Below are 17,361 nucleotides of genomic sequence, written 5' to 3' on the forward strand. Positions count from 1 at the left end.
AGAGAATATAATTCTCATGACAATGTTTTCTATTAGCTTTATATACCAAGTTCATCTTCAGAGAGCAAATTAAAGTTACTTTGCACATTAATAATAGTAAACACAGTATTACTTACCAGATTACAGGATTACTCTTATAACTACTCACAATCATACCTCATGCAAACTGATGCAAAAATATATACAGAAACTTTGTAAGGTGAAACATGTTACAACATACAGTACATGCAGATATCATGCATTCACTTGCCTTTTTCTGATGTTTTCTGTCCATATGGCGAGTTTGAATGGAACAGCCCCTCCAGAGAACATCTACAGGGGACAGTTATGCACTGTACCATGAGCAGTGAATGAGGCTCCAACAGGGGGATCCAGATTTCCGAGTGCCAAACTGACACTTCATCGTTACAGGCCACTCAGTGCACAGATATGTCCAGCCCCTCAAGCTAAGCCCAATAAAATTGCTACGACTCCTGTCCCGTTAGCCCTGTCTGAGCTCACGGAGCCTGCCTTTTTCAAACCTTAAATGACACCATTTTTTTTTAAAGAGACACAAGCATGACCTGACCAGAAGCTTTTTTAATCATGCTTGGACATAGGTGCATGTCTCGGCCAAGCTTAATAGGGTGTTACAGCTAGGAGCAGGTGCTGTGATGGAATAGACAGAGTCTGTGAAAGGAATCTGATACACTAGGCCAAGACAGTCATAGAGGCTCACTAATTTTAGACCTCTTCTATTAGGGGAAACTTTGCTTTGAGAGGCTGCCTAGAGACACACAGAGGACATAAAATGGAAATTTCACAAAGTATACATCAACTGAACTTTCTGTAGTTTTAGATTGCAACATTCAGCTCTTAAAAACTCTTCCTTACATTTACATCTATTTGTTTAGCAGTCACTTTCATCTAAAATGCCTTATAAAATTGAAATGCAGCATAAATTAGGGATGCACCGATATGAACATTTTGGCCGATACCGATAACCGATAATTCTTTATATTTGAAAGCCGATAACCGATATATCGGCTGATAAACTTAAGTCCAAATTTTTATCTAATTTTGAGAGCCTAATTACAGAAACAAAAGTCTCACAATTAAATCCACGTCCAAAGCACACAATTATAATGATGTTCTCATTATAGTGTTGTATAGCCAATATGACAGATTTTGCGTTGCTCATGTTTTTCAATTTTTGAAGAGATTTCAATCATATTTCAAGAAGTTCAAAAATATAAACAGTGCTCAACAAGTGCCTAAGCTGAAGGGAATAATACATTATTTATTGGTTTTAACATATCGGCCACATTTTCTTACCAGGCCGATAAAGATAACATTTAAAATGAACATATATCGGCCGATACCGATATGCTGGCCGATATATCATGCATCTCTAGCATAAATAATTGCTTTGAGCTTAAAAATGCTGTAAAATAAAAAAAAATGCATAAAACATCAGTGACCACTTGAACTTATGACATTAGCTATCTTCTCCTTTCCACTTTTTTTGCCTATGTTTCAGAGCATCAAAGTATATTTGTTTCATGTGGTGACAAACTAGTCCACCGCCTTATGGTGAAAGAATGCTGAGGACTTCAGCAATGCAGGGATTTAGTGTTCACACAACTACTGATAGTAAGCCAAAAGCACAGCAGCTTGAAAGTACCAAGAATAGGTCTTTGATCAGCTGATGGACAGTCAAAACACAATTCTCAATGACCATAAATTAAAGCTAGAGACTTGCATCTCATGAAGCCAACAGACATTCAATATCTTTGACTGAATGGTTGTGAGCTTTTACAAAACTTGGTTAGAATATAAATAGTTTTCTAAGCAGCAATTTCTAATAGTTGTGTCTGAAAAGTCAACTGAAAGCCATCAGCATGACTCACAGAAAACTAGTTATTTTAATAAGACAACACAAAAGCATTTAATAACAAAAACACCATATTTGCCTGTTATTGCTCTCTGTCTAGTGCAATGTACATAAATATGCTTGCAGAAATCCCCCTGCAGTAACATGACACATCTCTATCTTGAGGTCAGTGTATTTAGATATTCTATTTTTTGACAAATATGCAGTGGGGGGAAACTGCCCCACAAATAAAACAGGCTTAGGATGTCATAGACAAAATGTATGCAAAACATCACACAACCTATCAGATATGCTGCTGACTTCATAATATTTTAAAGATACAGTATGTAGTCCAGGAAATTCTAAAGCTTGAATTTTGTCCATGTTTGGGGATTACAAGACAGGCTGTGTACCTAAAAAGCAAAAAAAAAAAAAAAAAAAAACGTAATAAATAGCGTATTTCAATGAATGAATTAACACTAACACAATTCCTTTAATTGTTCGTTTCCTGCATGAACATCATGACTCAAACAGAGCATATTCACTAACCATTGTTCAATTGCACAGCAGTTTAAATGAGGTTAAACGTACATACAATATGCAGGATTTTTGCAGTAAAATATCCAAAAAAAAACACTAGGACAATTTTATATATTTTATTTAGTTGATTACTTTCAATATCCCAAATGTTTTCAACTATTTGTAAATCGTGAGAAAATTGAGATTTTAACCAGGAAAACGGGGCGTATGAGCAGGGGTGAGGAGTCGCCAGTCAATGACGTCATATCCGCGTTACGCCCGGTTTCCAGCAGGTTTGACCTTGTACTGCTATAGTAACCATGACGACAGACGTTGACAACCGGGTTATGCCTAGCAGGAGGACGCTCACGCTGTTGTTGTTTTGTTCAAACATTATAGACCATGGCACGCAGACTTTGAGACAAAAAGAGGACTAAAACGACGATCAACATCTTGCGAGATGCCGAGAGCTCCACGTCCGCGACTAACTTCGACTTAGAGACGCGAGTGTTGCAGGTTACTTTAACAGGTGAGCAAATGTTGAGCATGGTGAGCAAACTAATCAATGTTATTTAGTTCAACATGAAGAAAAGTTAGAATATGATCTGTATGTTATTCTATAATGTTAGTCTCATACAGCCAACAAACAACGCAACTAACATTCAACAATCTCAAATGCTGTTTACTGTGATAGTGTAACTGTTAGAGCAAGTGAAACAGCGCTGCGTTACCTCAAGTTTCATTTGTCTAATAGACTGACAAGTAATTCAGCGTGTAGTTCGGTAGAATTAAATGTCCTTATTCCTTTATATCTGCGGGACTCACGTTGCGTGTGGCGCTGCTATACGTCTAGCAATCGCACCCTGCTTCACACCACAATCATGTTAAAAACATCACTGTATTCGCTCATCCATAAAACATCCATCAGCTTGACAACAAGATCCATAATTCCGCTTAATGCAGAATATACGTCATCAATATACGCCTTTGTTATTGTAAGAGGTTAGCGCCCCCTGGTGGCGCCCCCTTTAAAGTCACAATTAAAAAGGCCAACATGTACATGTGTTCTCATGAATCCTCACCAAAGTCATCTGTGGGTGTTCCAGTCTTATTTCTCAACACTGATAATAAATAATGTAGCCTGATTGTGCAAAAAAACAAACATTTTGTTGTTTTTATTTAGATAGGTCGACTGAACATCTCGAATTTTTGGTTTTATAGTCAGAAAGAGATCTTCTCCACAGCTAATGTAGTTCAATTTCACAGGCTGTAAGAAAAAAAAAACACAGCTCTTTAAAATCGAATTATCACCAATATGCACTGTAAAATATCAAATGCATTTAATGTAAGCTACATTTACAGTACAATGAAAGAAAATGAATCTCTAGGAGTTAAATAACTTTATGATATGGCTGTGAAATTCACTCACGTGAGGGTTTAAGACTTTGTACTCGAGAGAAATAGCGTGGTGCTAAAAACCCAGCAGCATCTCCGGTGGTCAACAACACACCGTTCTCGGACCAGAAGAACTCAATCCCATCTGAAGACCAACCAGAGGGAAGAGTGATCATTAGGACTTCTGCACTATAATTCTTCAATGTATATTATCTTTATACTAGTTTTAAAAATGATTTCTTAATACCTGCCATAGCTTTGGCAACATCAATATACACAGCCAAATCACAACTCTGTCTCATACCTATAAACAGACAAGAGGTCACTGAACTGTAAATGATCCATATAAGGTGAATTGCATGCATCTGTACACACATATTGGTCTGGAGTGTTTTCTGCTATCCTAATCTGTTGTGCATGCCTAATACACGCACACACACTCACATGAAAAACAGATCTCTAGAAAAGAATCTATTGTGCACTGCATGTCACTCACCACTGATGACTCCGCCCTCTCCAGGTAGCCCAGGTGCCAGGTGTATGTGAGTTCTGTTCATCCTGCTGAGGCCCTGACTGCGTATAGAGGGCCAGTGTGTCATGTATGAGCCATGAACAGCTTCTTTTGGATAGTCCGGATCATCAAGTGCAACCTTTCTCAACTCCAGATCTGTAACCTTGAAGAGACACATTCTAGGATAAGTTAAATGAATACATATATCGCACAATTTGCATCATGTTTTTTAAATTTAAAGAATCTGTAAGATTTACATTACATTTATTTATTTATTTTTGTGTATAAACTAGTATATCACAAATTATATATACTATATATATATATGAAGAGTTCAGATGCAAAAGCCTCTAAGTGCCATTTGAAATTTTCTTCTAAAATGATCATTTTTATCAAACTTGTATATTTAAGTTCAGTGATTTCACTTAAATGGCAATGATAATTACCTATTAATTGTCATTTAAGTGAAATTACTGAACTTAAATATACAAGTTTGATAAAAATCATCATTAAAGAAGAAAATTTCAAATGGCACTTAGAGGCTTTTGCATCTGAACTCTTCATATGCTCATTAAACCTATATATCTTACATTAAGACTGTATAATTTACGTGACTTCTGATTCTGAACTACACTGACTTGCACTGAATGACCCTGATTGGCTCGTATCACAAGACGACCGTCCTCCGTGTGGTTGCAAAGCTTGAATCGCTGTTTGTCATTGGTGGCCACCACTCGCTTCACATCCTCCAAAGAAAATGAGCGGAACTGCTGATGAGCGAGAAGTTCCTCCACAAACACAAAGCCATCTGCGAACAAGGTCACATAAGAATTACAGACAGACAACAGGGATGAGAGAGAAAAAACTGAATCCATTCCAAAACATGTGCTAAGTGAATGACTAATTTGCTATTAACAGGAATCATCCTCAACAAGATCATTCCACACAAACAATACCTAAATGACAATTTTGTGAGCAGTGTTGGAGTGTTATGATTATGAATCGTACAGTTTGTGGATATCACTTCTCACCCGAGTTCATCTCAAGACCCATCTTAGTGGCACCATGGCGTAATACATAAGTTAGAGATTTAGACAGGCGCACATCTCTGCTCTGAAATGCACACAAAACAAAAATATAACTTATTACCGTGCACAGACCCTTTCAAAAATTTACCACAGGAACAACAGGGCAGTTGACACAAAATATGGTCATTACTCTTCACACTGAGATGTGACCTGCTATACTCATATATTGTTGTGTGTGTGTGTACTGTAGGCTACATACATAAATAATTGTTATGAAAGTAGCTTGAATTACCTCATATTAATACATTATACATATTATTATACATATAACACCAAATATTGTTTTTTGATTAAGATATAAGATTTAACAAAATTATGGTAAAATTGTGATAACCAATGTAAATATTAGTGTGACAGTCTAGTGAGAGGACCGCGTGGATTATACATTATAAATACATTATATGAATTGAATTATACGATCGTTTCTCTTCCCACCTCTTCATTTCGGTTTCCTCGCCCTCTTCTTCCTCTTCCTCTTCCTCGAGGTTGACAGTCCATGTCACAATTGTTGTAATAGTATAATTCACAAACACAGCAATCGGATTTATGGGCTACAACTGCAGTTAAATCTGTTTCGTATAATTCTTCTCTGATTGTTTACCTACACAAATACTGTATATTCAAAGTCATTTCCACTGTTGAACTTCTCTTGTCGATAGTGAAAGCAGCCATTATGAGCCCATTCATGCATGCATTGACCAACAGGGGCAGCCGCAGAATATTATATTTCCTGAGATCCTACGCCGTCTAGCGGGGGTGACTGCACTGATTTATTGTTTTTGATGAGAAGTGAATTATCGATAAAACATTATTTAAATATAGATTAAATACAAATATATAGTATTTGTTGGTAACATTATTACCCCCCACCACCTTAAAACTAAATAAATGTTTCCATTATTTTTAATTACCAATAATTGTCTTCTTTATTATAAATCACAATTATAAATTATTATTATTATTATTCAGCTTTTAAAGAAACATGCCCCGCCCCGATACAGCATCACATCATCATCATCATCATCATCAGTCTTCCATGTTTGTGCGGGGCGGCAGACTGAACTGACGTGTGGAGCAACAAAACACTGCGGGCTTACGATCTCAAAACAAAAACCTGATTTACGCCGCAGCTTTCTGTTCCGAGAGCTCGACAACATGTCCTTTATCCGCGGTTACCCCGTCATCGCCTGCTGCGTGCTGGTCGCTTTGGTTCTGGGTATAGAAGATGCCCCAGATCGCCCGGTTATCGGAGCTCCGGGATCCCCGGCCCGTCTGTCGGAGTCAGACCCGGGGGTTATGAAAGCAGTGAAATTTGCCGAGGAACGATATAATATGGGATCCAACGCGATGCATATACGCCGTGTTAGCAAAATCCTGTCGGCCAGCAAACAGGTAAATTTATAAATCATCCGTTGTAATTTCTAATATATACAATGTATTCATTGTCGGATACAAAACCATAGAAGTCTGCATATAATATTACTGTAGAGAGAATATAATAATTGTTTATATTGTTATAATGGTTTGTGTTTCATTTAGTATGTATATAATTTAATTTCGCGATTCCGATACTGGACATGAAGTTTATTATAAGGAGTTATTTTTACCGCATTCATGTGATTAGACGTAAACAAGCGCAGCGCGTGCGCAGAGGCCTCATACATAACAGGGTTGAGCGGATTTTAAGCAGCACAACACTGCGCGCCTTTTGCGCAGAAGTTTATAACAGAAGATAAAAAGAAAGCTGCGCACTTATGAACATTTACCACGGTATATTTTAACGTCGTTTAAAGCCCAGTGTTGTATACCACAAATTCTTGGAGTTTGTGATATAATTGTTGTGTGCAACAACGTATTTAGTTAAATTATTATTAAAAAGTTATCATTATCAAGTAAATATAGAAATCTTTATTGAAATATGTGACCAATGTATTAAGATTTAGTCAACACTTAAATGCATTAGTTAACATGGACAAAATAATGACCTATAGGCCTACGTATGCATTTTTCTTAATGTTAATCTCAACATTTTTATCATCATAAATTGTATCTGTTAACATTAGTTAATAGCCTACAGTTAACTAACATGAACATTTGTATTAACTAACAATAACAAAAGTTGCTGTAAAAATATATTGCACATTTTTAGTTCATTTTTTTAGTTCATTTTAACAAATTAGAAGTGTTATCAAAATTTCTTTATAGAAGTTTGATATGACAGAGCCATAGCTATTCACTTGTTCAAAAAGAGCGATTTGTGTCCTTCATTTCTGTTCTGTCTTCCACAGCTGGTGAAAGGTATTCGGTACAGTATTATGGTAGAGATTGGAAGCACCCAGTGTAAGAAATCCCTAGAGCTGAGCGCAGTGGACACCTGCGAATTTTTCCCAGAGCCCCACAAACAGAAGGTGAGCAAACACTAATCCTTAATCCATGTAAAACGTCACTACTCAGAGTCTGTAATGGCTAACTCTAAATAGTCAAAATGCACTGCATGGCCCATTTAAGCTGGGATTTTTTTTGGCTTCATTATTAGCATGCACGCAATTTTGATTTAATGTACAATTCCATTAAGTAGCACAAATCCAGTATGATAACCATATGCTTTTGATCATTTAAATACTAAAACAATTAGCAAAACAGCACCACTTTAGCAGAAGTTGAACTTGGCCATTGTAAATTTACAATGCACATTCTCTCTCCTAAATCACTCCCATTCTCTGTCTCTCCACAGACCGAGGTTTGTTTGTTTGAGGTTTGGGACATTCCCTGGGAAAGTAAATCCACCCTGCTTAAACAGAAATGCGAGCCTGCGGGTCAGTAGCCTGGGACAGATGGCAGATCTGTCCAAATCATATTCATCACATAATATCCTGCTGTGGTGTAAAACAGACATACATTCTCATTATTATGTTTTAGGACAGGATTTAAATTGATTTTATGATCATACATCCACTCCACTTAATGGCTTTATACCCAACATGTATTTGTAGTTACCTTGATATTGTGTATGTCTTAGTTTCCAAGGAGCTCAAAAAGGTTGCATCTGTAACCCTAACCCATGGAAAACCCATGAAGGTAATGCAATGTACACTTAAAATATGTCATCAAATATTCACAACAGTTAATTAAAACATTTGTGAGCTTTTCATGATGGGTTGCTTTGTTTGCTTTTTTCAGGAATCTGTGGAGCTTTTGACCCAGTTTAAAAACTTTATAATCACATACAACCGAACATACAGCTCCCAAGAAGGTAAGACACAAATATACAATCCCATTCAAAAGTTAGGGGTCAGTAGGATTTTTTTTGAAAGAAATTAATTATTTTATTGAGCAAGAATGCATTGAATTGATCAAAAGTGTTATAATATTGCAAAACATTTATATTTCAAATAAATGCTGTTCTTTCGACTATCTATTCATCAAAAAAATCCTGAAAAATGTGTCACGGTTTACACAAAAATATGAAGCAGCACAACTGTTTTCAACATTGGTAAAAACAAATATTTCTTGAGCAGCAAATCATCATATTAAAATAATGGATCATGTGACACTGAAGACTGGAGTAATGATGCTGAAAATTCAGCTTTGATCACAAGAATGAATTACATTTCATATTACAATAGGAAATTATATTAAGTTGTGACAATGTTTCATAATATTAATGTTTTTCTGTATTTTTGATCCCATATGCAGTCTTAGTGTGAAAGAGACTTCTAATATATCTTAACACAGCCAGATTGTAGTGTACTATAGATTACAATAAATTTGTCACACCTATACATTTTACAGTGATATTAAAGTGTATTAAAGTATATTAAAGTGTATTAAAGTATATTAAAGTGTATTAAAGTATATTAAAGTGTATTAAAGTGTATTATTAAAGTATGATTTGTAAAAGTATATTTAAGTGGTTTGTAGTTATATTAATGTATAATACCAATCACATGGATAGCCATAATGTAAACTAAGTTTTTTATACTAGTATGTCAGTTAATGTCTATTTGTATTGCACATACACAATTAAAAGCCCTTGATTAACCACTGATCCACTAAACTTCACAGAGGCAGAGAAGCGTTTGCGCATTTTCCAGGAGAATATGAAAACGGCACAAACACTGCAATCCCTAGAACAGGGATCAGCTGAGTACGGGGTCACCAAGTTCAGTGACCTCACGGGTATGTATGTTTATGGATTTTTAGATGATCATCAGGAAAATATGGAGAAAATACTAATTAGTGAGGGGTGGCAAATTTTAGAGTGACAAGGCCAAAATCATAATAATATAAAAATGATCATTCCTCATTGCTGTTGTTTTAAAAACACACATGTGCAAGTCCCTCTTTAATGCACTAATCATATCGATGTGTGTAGAGGATGAGTTTAGGATGATGTACCTGAACCCAATGCTGAGTCAGTGGAGTTTGAAGAAGGAGATGAAGCCAGCGACCCCGTCCGGCAAGGCAGCTCCTGATAGCTGGGACTGGAGGGACCACGGGGCGGTCAGTTCTGTGAAGAACCAGGTATGAATGCCAGATTAACTCCCATGCACTGTTTAGAATTAATCAGTAGGTATAACCGAATGAAGCATTGATTTTTAATAGAGCGCTTTTAGATGCAACAGTACACTCAGAATGCTTGACAATAGGATAAGCGGTCATTGAATTAAAGGGATAGTTCACCCCGAAAATAAAACTCTGTCAGTAATTACTCAACCCGTAAGACTTTCGTTTATCTTTGGAACACAAATTAAGATATTTTTTATTAAATCTGAGAGCTGGATCACTCCTCCATAGGCTTCTCAAGGGATCGAAACTGGCCGGCTCAAAAGTTATGAAAGACATCGTTAAAATAGTCCGAGTGACTAAAGTGGCTCAACCTTAAGTTTAGTTTATCAAGCGACGAGAATACTTTTTGTGCGCAAACAAACAAACAAAAATAACGACTTTATTCAACTATTCATTTCCTTCTCTGTTGGCCTTGAGATTTCACACGCATCACACACATGACCAGTATCGGACTATTTTTTTAACAATGTCTTTACTAACTTTTGGGCCGGCCTGTTTCGATCCCTTAAAGGGATACTCCACTTTTTTTTGGAAATAGGCTCATTTTACAACTCCCCCAGAGTTAAAGAGTTGGGTTTTACCGTTTTCGAATGTATTCAGCCGATTTTCCGATATTTAGAAGAATATCAGTAACCAGACAGTTTCTGGTCTCATTGACTTCCATAGTATATTTTTTTCCTACTATGGAAGTCAATGAGACCAGAAACTGTCTGGTTACTGACATTCTTCTAAATATCAGAAAATCGGCTGAATGGATTTGAAAACGGTAAAACTCGACTGTTTAACTCTGAGGGAGTTGTAAAATGAGCCTATTTCCAAAAAAAGTGGAGTATCCCTTTAAGAAGCCTATGGAGGAGTGATCCAGATCTTAATTTGTGTTCCGAAGATGAACGAAAGTCTTACGGGGTTGGAACAACATGAGGGTGAGTAATTACTGACAGAATTTTCATTTTTGGGTGAACTAACCCTTTCATATTAAAATGATGAATGGTAAGTGAATCAGCGAAATATGAATGCTTTGTATGTCTGCAGAGTTAAACTTGAATGAAGAGCTTAATTATAATTGTTTAATTGACTGTCGGTTGCAGGGCATGTGCGGCTCTTGCTGGGCATTTTCTGTGACTGGAAACATCGAGGGACAGTGGTTCAAGAAAACGGGAGAGCTGCTTTCCCTCTCCGAGCAGGGTAAATATATACTGTACTACACTACCGTTCAAAAAGGAATAGCAAACCTCTCCTCAACAAGCTGCATGATTTGAGGTGTCAATGTCCATATCACAAATGTATGCCTTGCCTTAGCAAACACCATACATAACACGAGATAAAACAGGGGGGAGAGTGTGTTATTCTAAATGTGAGTTTAAATTCTTTTGTTTGCTCTCACCTCTTTACATAACAGAATTAGTGGACTGTGATAGGCTGGACCAGGCATGTGGAGGTGGGCTGCCATCTAATGCGTATGAAGCCATCGAGAAGCTTGGTAAGAAATAACAGAGTGGAGTTCATTCCCTAGAAGGCAAATAATCTGTAGGAGTGAACATGTCCTTAATAAGTGTGCTTTTTCACCTTTAAAGGAGGTCTTGAGACAGAAACAGACTACAGCTACACAGGACACAAGCAGAACTGTAATTTCTCTACAGGGAAGGTGGCCGCCTACATTAATAACTCTGTTGAGCTGCCCAACGATGAAAACGGTGAGTGAGAGAGATGAACATAGAGATGTGTTAATAAACACAGTTAAATTAAAAACATTAAAACAACACTGATGATGGAAATACCTGCACTAGAGGGATTAAAGCAGGAAATTAAACATATCAAATGTGTTTTATCAGAACATTTGGAAAGAAATTTGAGCTCTAAGCTAATCTTAAATGTATATTTACAGTGAAAAAGTACTGTATATTTACAGTGAATTTTCAGCATCATTACTCCTCTCTTCAGTGTCACGTGATCCTTCAGAAATCAGTCTCATATGCTGATTTGCTGCTTAAGAAACATTAGTATTATCAATGTGCTTCTTTTCTGTGTGAAAACCGATATTTTCAGGATTCTTTAATAAACAGTAAATTAAAAAAGAGCAGATTTATTTAAAATAAATCTTTTGTAACATACATTTCACTACTGTCAAGTCAATTGAATGCATCTTTGCTGAATTAAAGTATTAATTTTTTCAACAACAATTTACTGACCCCAAACATTTAAAGTAGTACCAGTCTGTCTTTTAATCTGAAATGTCTTGATTCTTCTCATGTCTTCTAGTCATTGCTGCTTGGCTGGCTGAGAATGGTCCAGTGTCTGCTGCCCTCAATGCTTTTGCTATGCAGGTAACACAAATGAACACTGGAAAATTATACTGTTAGTTTGCATAAATGTGTAATGAAAATACATTGCCCAATAATGTTCTGGACAAGTTTGTTGTACACTTCAACACACTATACAACAGTAATAATGAGGGATATAATCTATAAGAAAACAGTTTTTTTTAAAAAGCACACGTTTCTGGTGCTGATGTAGATGTCTGGTACTACAAAAACAAACTGCTGTTTTAGGTGCCCTTTTTAAAGGGGTGGTTGATTATGATTTCACTTTTCTAACTTTAGTTAGTGTGTAATGTTGTTGTTTGACCATAAACAACATCTGCAAAGTTACAACGCTCAAAGTTCAAAGCAAAGGGAGATATTTGCTTTTAAATAAATCGTTTTTAAAGGACTACAACAAACGGCTGGTAGGTTAACCATAAACCCCACCCCTTGAACTCCCTTGAAGCTCCGCCTAGTATCGGGAGCTGCAGCTCATTTGTATTTAAAGGGACAGACACAAAATGGTGCGTTTTTGCTAACGCTCTAAAAGTGACAATTTAACATGCTATATAAAAACATCTGTGGGGTATTTTGAGCTAAAACTTCACATACACACACTGGGGACATCAGAGATTTATTTTACATCATGAAAAGGGCATTATACCACCCTTTTAATAAACTTTTTTTTTTGATGTCTTTAGTTTTATAGAAAGGGAGTGTCTCATCCTCTAAAAATCTTCTGCAACCCCTGGATGATTGATCATGCTGTGCTGCTTGTGGGATACGGACAACGTGAGTATATGATTTAAATGGTTTGTACGGATACAGATCTGAAATTCAGGCGTTTAACGGCAAGGTTTTGCAAATGACCATTTCAAAATACCTTGGATATAATACGCACAACCGGCACATCCGGGAACTTAACTGTCAATTTTGTCCCCGCCCCCTTTTGGGGGGTAACAAACTAGACTCCCCATAGACTTCAATACAAAATAACGGCAAAAACCAACGCCCGTACACAGTCGACAGGCGTAAATAACTTAAGAAATCACTTATATAAAACATGTCAAGTAATTAAATGTCCACCCTGCCAGCCATAGAGCATGAAAGATACATTTTTTTTATGCCCGTAATCAACTAGCCCAGGCTACCTGCCAAATTCATAATATACATTAAGTTTTTTTTTACTTTAAAAAACGAAATAAAATCATTCAGGGGCTTACATGGTGACTCGATGAGGTACAATTAAATGTCCGGGTAAGACACCTCTGGCCACTGGGTGGGGTTGTTACCCCAATTTGACGCTGGGAGAATAAAGGAACATGTTTTTAAATTGGCCAAATTAAGTTTGTGTATGTATATTTCATGCTCTATGGCAGGCAGGGTGGACATTTAATTACTTGACATGTTTTATATAAGTGATTTCTTAAGTTATTTATGCCTGTCGGCTGTGTATTTTGTATTGAAGTCTATACCTTTTGGGTTACCCCCAAAAGTCGGCATGAACCTATTCAGAGACATTCTATGACGCAGCGCCGGTTGTGCGTATACCATTCACAGCTATCTAGAACCAGGCAACAGAGTCGCGTAGTGTTCGAGTGATGCAGAGTATAATTTTTCTGCTTTTGTGTGCAGGTAATGGCGTTCCATTCTGGGCCATCAAGAACAGCTGGGGAGAGGACTATGGAGAGCAGGTATGAAAAACAAATCGACTGAATGTACAGTATCACACGTGCAAATAAAATCATTTCAGCTTATATCTCAGTCGCACATACCATGTATTAAGAAAATAGCTGAGATCATTATTATATGATACATTTAATGATGCATGGCCTCTGTAGAATTCCATTCTTGACTGATGCTTGAGTAAAAAATTACTGATGTTTACAAAGCGCCCCTATTATGCTTTTTATTTAATATTAACTTTCATGCAGTGTGTAATATAGCTGGTTGTGAATGTAAAAGCTCCGCAAAGTTTTAAGGATTAAAGTGCACGATAAATAAGTTATTTTCTCCAAAAAAAATAATCGATTCGAAACAAGTCGTCAGTAATTCCAGTCTTACTTCCTGATCGAACCTAGGTAGGTTTGTAAAAAGTTTGCGTAATGCAAGCCTATGGTCTTCATTGCCCATGAACCACGTCTACTTTGACCCTCAAACGCTGTAGTTGTAGCAGAGACCGGAAGAGTTTGGTTCGTGTTGTCGAGATGTCCAACATTTACATTTATTCATTTAGCTGACGCTTTTTTATCCAAAGCAACTTACAGTTGCTATATATGTCAACTAGGGGAGCAACTAGGGGTTAAGTGTCTTGCTCTGGGACACATTGGTGTCTCACAGTGGATTTGAACCTGGGTCTCTCACACCAAAGGCATATACACCACTTTCAAATCAAGTGGCGTGTTATCTATACGTATTTTGAGCTATCCACGTGTATGCGTGTATGTCTACGCCGTTAAATGTCCGAGCGAAACGAAGCAAAATTTAGATCTACATCTGGGGAGCGATATTTTTTTCCTAGGATGGTAGGGGAAGACTCATAAATGGTATTAACCATAGTCATGGGTAGGTTTAGGGACGGGGTTGGGGTAGGTCATAGGTTTATATATACAGTAATGTAACGTTAAGTCAACGGCATTCATAAACACTCTGAAAAGCAATTATGCGTGTTGATAGCACGCAAAAAATGGAAATACGAATTGGCGCGTCATACATACGCCATTTCATGAGATCAGTACATTTTCAGAACTACGAAAGCAAATCCACTTTACATGCACTTACAAAGGTTGAGGACTCATGCTGGAATTAATGTGGTAAAACTGGAGGCATCTTTACTGGTGGTATCATTGTGTATCAAGAGCTCCAGAGCTGAAATATAAATATGGCGTTTGGTTTCTGACACGCGCTGTAAGCGGTAGACCAATCACAACAGACTGGATCATCTGACCAATTGGAGCAGACTTTCAGAAAGGTTGGGTTTAGAGAAACCGAATTCCTTTTTAAACCATTTCTAACACTGAGAAAAGAGGTGTTGTTGCAGTGTATATTATGAGAAAATAAAGTTGTTTTTTACTTTAGATGCATGTAAACCTAATGTAGATCTCCAGAACAAAATAAAGAACCTTGAAAATAGCATAATAGGGGCACTTTAACATGTTTACTAAGTTTGATTTTTTAGAAAATTAGGATTACAAATTGTCATTTTTAGATTTGCCATTAGAGAATGACTGTACTTTCTGCCAAAATTATCAACTATTCTTGAAAACATTTGGTCCAGTTCATAATTTGTAATGTCTATTATCACAGAAATGTTAAAGTCTTTCCTATACTTCTTTTATAGGGTTACTATTACCTGTACAGAGGATCCAAACTGTGTGGAATCAACAAGATGTGCTCATCTGCAATTGTGAATTAGAAGTGCACACACACACACAAACATTTACAAACAGTAATGAACATGTGATGATCCTTTACAGAGGCTTTTCATCATGTTACCTGTGAACACAATAGTGTAAAACACATTCTGAACATATTTCATCCATATAAGCACATAATTCTCCATAGCTCAAATATGTGAAGTATTTCTCTTGAGGTCATGTGCTTTAGTCACCAGAATAGCTGAATTTAACATACATTACCTCAGATCCTCATGTGCAGTGATGTAATGGACACAGCAAATAACCAAATAGCGAAGGACAAGATAACAGCACTCTGTTTACCATGCTACTGATACAAACATTAGACGTGTTGTGATTTTAGATAATTTAGTTAAATATTTTGCGCTTTACTTTAGTTGTGTTATTCTGTATTTAATTATATATCTTTTAATTCCAAAAGCACTGAATTGAGCTTGTGTCATGTTCTCTTTTAACCCTGCTGAATAGATTAGCAATTAACAATTTTCAACAGTGGATTGTAGACTTCCGAGTGCTTTTCAAAGAATATTTTTAGTCTTGGAAACGAGATTTTGCACACTATGAATTTGCACAGTATATTGTGATCATTCCGTTTATGTAAGCGTGGCTCTTTTGACCTCATTTTCCTCGTTTATGAGCATATTTGGATGCATGGGGAAAAAGTTGCTGATGCTTTTTCCAAACACACACTGAAAGATTTCTTTGAGGTTTTGTGTTAGAAAAGATGAATCTCTCAGCTGTATCTCTAATGCATTATCAAACATGTATTGCTGAATAAACTCCCAAATGTGTCCGTTGTGCTTCTTCAAGCTGTCATAACTGCCATGTTTTTGTAAGTTTAATAATCGAGAAATATCCAGGCTTAATTTTCAGCCATTTAAAACTGCACAAAACACCCATGATGTTTCTTACAACATTAAGTATACCAGAGTTAAAAGTGGAACTTGAATTGTTGCACATTTTTTGAGTCTTATGATTACAATGAGCATAAAAACAAACAAAGCAGAAAAGAAAATGCAAATCTTAAGGGAAAGATCAAACTTTTTTGCACTGCTTTCCAAAGTCAGACATCTTAAGTTGACCGTATACAACCCTGAACCTTGCAGGAATTATTTGATATCACACACGTGTTAGTTGGAATAAGGTCAATGCTTTGGAGATTGTTGAGCGCTCTCTAGTGGTTATTAGTGGTAGAATAAATAAATAAATAATATGTAAAAAAATATATATATATATATGTGTGAATGAACATTATTCTTTACATTTTACATGACACCAAAAAGTTAACATGGCATTGACTTCAACAGAGATTACACAATTATAAACATGTCATGTTATTTTATTGTCTTAAAAAGTTACACAATCCCCAAGGGAGGGATTTAGTACACTAAAACATTTAACAGCACAACTACACAAATGGGGATTTTTATTTTAAATATTATAGACTTTACCAAAAAAAAAAAAAAAAAATCCCCCTTGTAGGTTTTTATACTTAGCTTGACAGATATCCATCTCTTAGGCCTCATTTACACCGCATGGTTCAAGTGAGCAAATCCGATTTTTTTTCCTCTCATGTGGCACAGATCGGATATGACCGGTGAACGTGTATGCAGGTAAAAAAAAAAACGCATGGATTCCGATTTTCTCAGATCGAATTCAGGCCTCACTCATGTGGTTATAAATCGGATATGAATCGGCTACGTGCATTTGC

General features: G+C 36.5%; 2 protein-coding genes across 2 annotated transcripts; one reads left to right on the forward strand and one right to left on the reverse strand.

The window, feature by feature from the left end:
* Positions 1-1,885: 1,885 nt before the first annotated feature.
* On the reverse strand, positions 1,886-6,370 carry trpt1 (tRNA phosphotransferase 1). The gene is made up of 7 exons (XM_039648950.2): positions 5,801-6,370; positions 5,309-5,390; positions 4,916-5,085; positions 4,263-4,440; positions 4,014-4,070; positions 3,801-3,911; positions 1,886-3,638 (listed from the first exon to the last, which is right to left on the reverse strand). The coding sequence occupies exons 1-7, from the start codon at positions 5,861-5,863 to the stop codon at positions 3,616-3,618; spliced, it is 684 nt and encodes a 227-aa protein (XP_039504884.2). The 5' UTR covers positions 5,864-6,370; the 3' UTR covers positions 1,886-3,615.
* An 18-nt stretch (positions 6,371-6,388) lies between these two features.
* Positions 6,389-16,441, forward strand: ctsf (cathepsin F). The gene is made up of 14 exons (XM_089135035.1): positions 6,389-6,757; positions 7,654-7,773; positions 8,100-8,181; positions 8,385-8,443; positions 8,546-8,618; positions 9,431-9,544; positions 9,741-9,889; positions 11,023-11,119; positions 11,334-11,414; positions 11,509-11,628; positions 12,194-12,258; positions 12,936-13,026; positions 13,870-13,928; positions 15,575-16,441. The coding sequence occupies exons 1-14, from the start codon at positions 6,521-6,523 to the stop codon at positions 15,647-15,649; spliced, it is 1,422 nt and encodes a 473-aa protein (XP_088991161.1). The 5' UTR covers positions 6,389-6,520; the 3' UTR covers positions 15,650-16,441.
* The last annotated feature ends 920 nt before the right edge of the window (positions 16,442-17,361 follow it).

Source organism: Pimephales promelas, chromosome 9, assembly GCF_988280905.1.
Source record: "Pimephales promelas chromosome 9, fPimPro1.hap1.1, whole genome shotgun sequence".
Classification (NCBI taxonomy): Eukaryota; Metazoa; Chordata; class Actinopteri; order Cypriniformes; family Leuciscidae; genus Pimephales; species Pimephales promelas.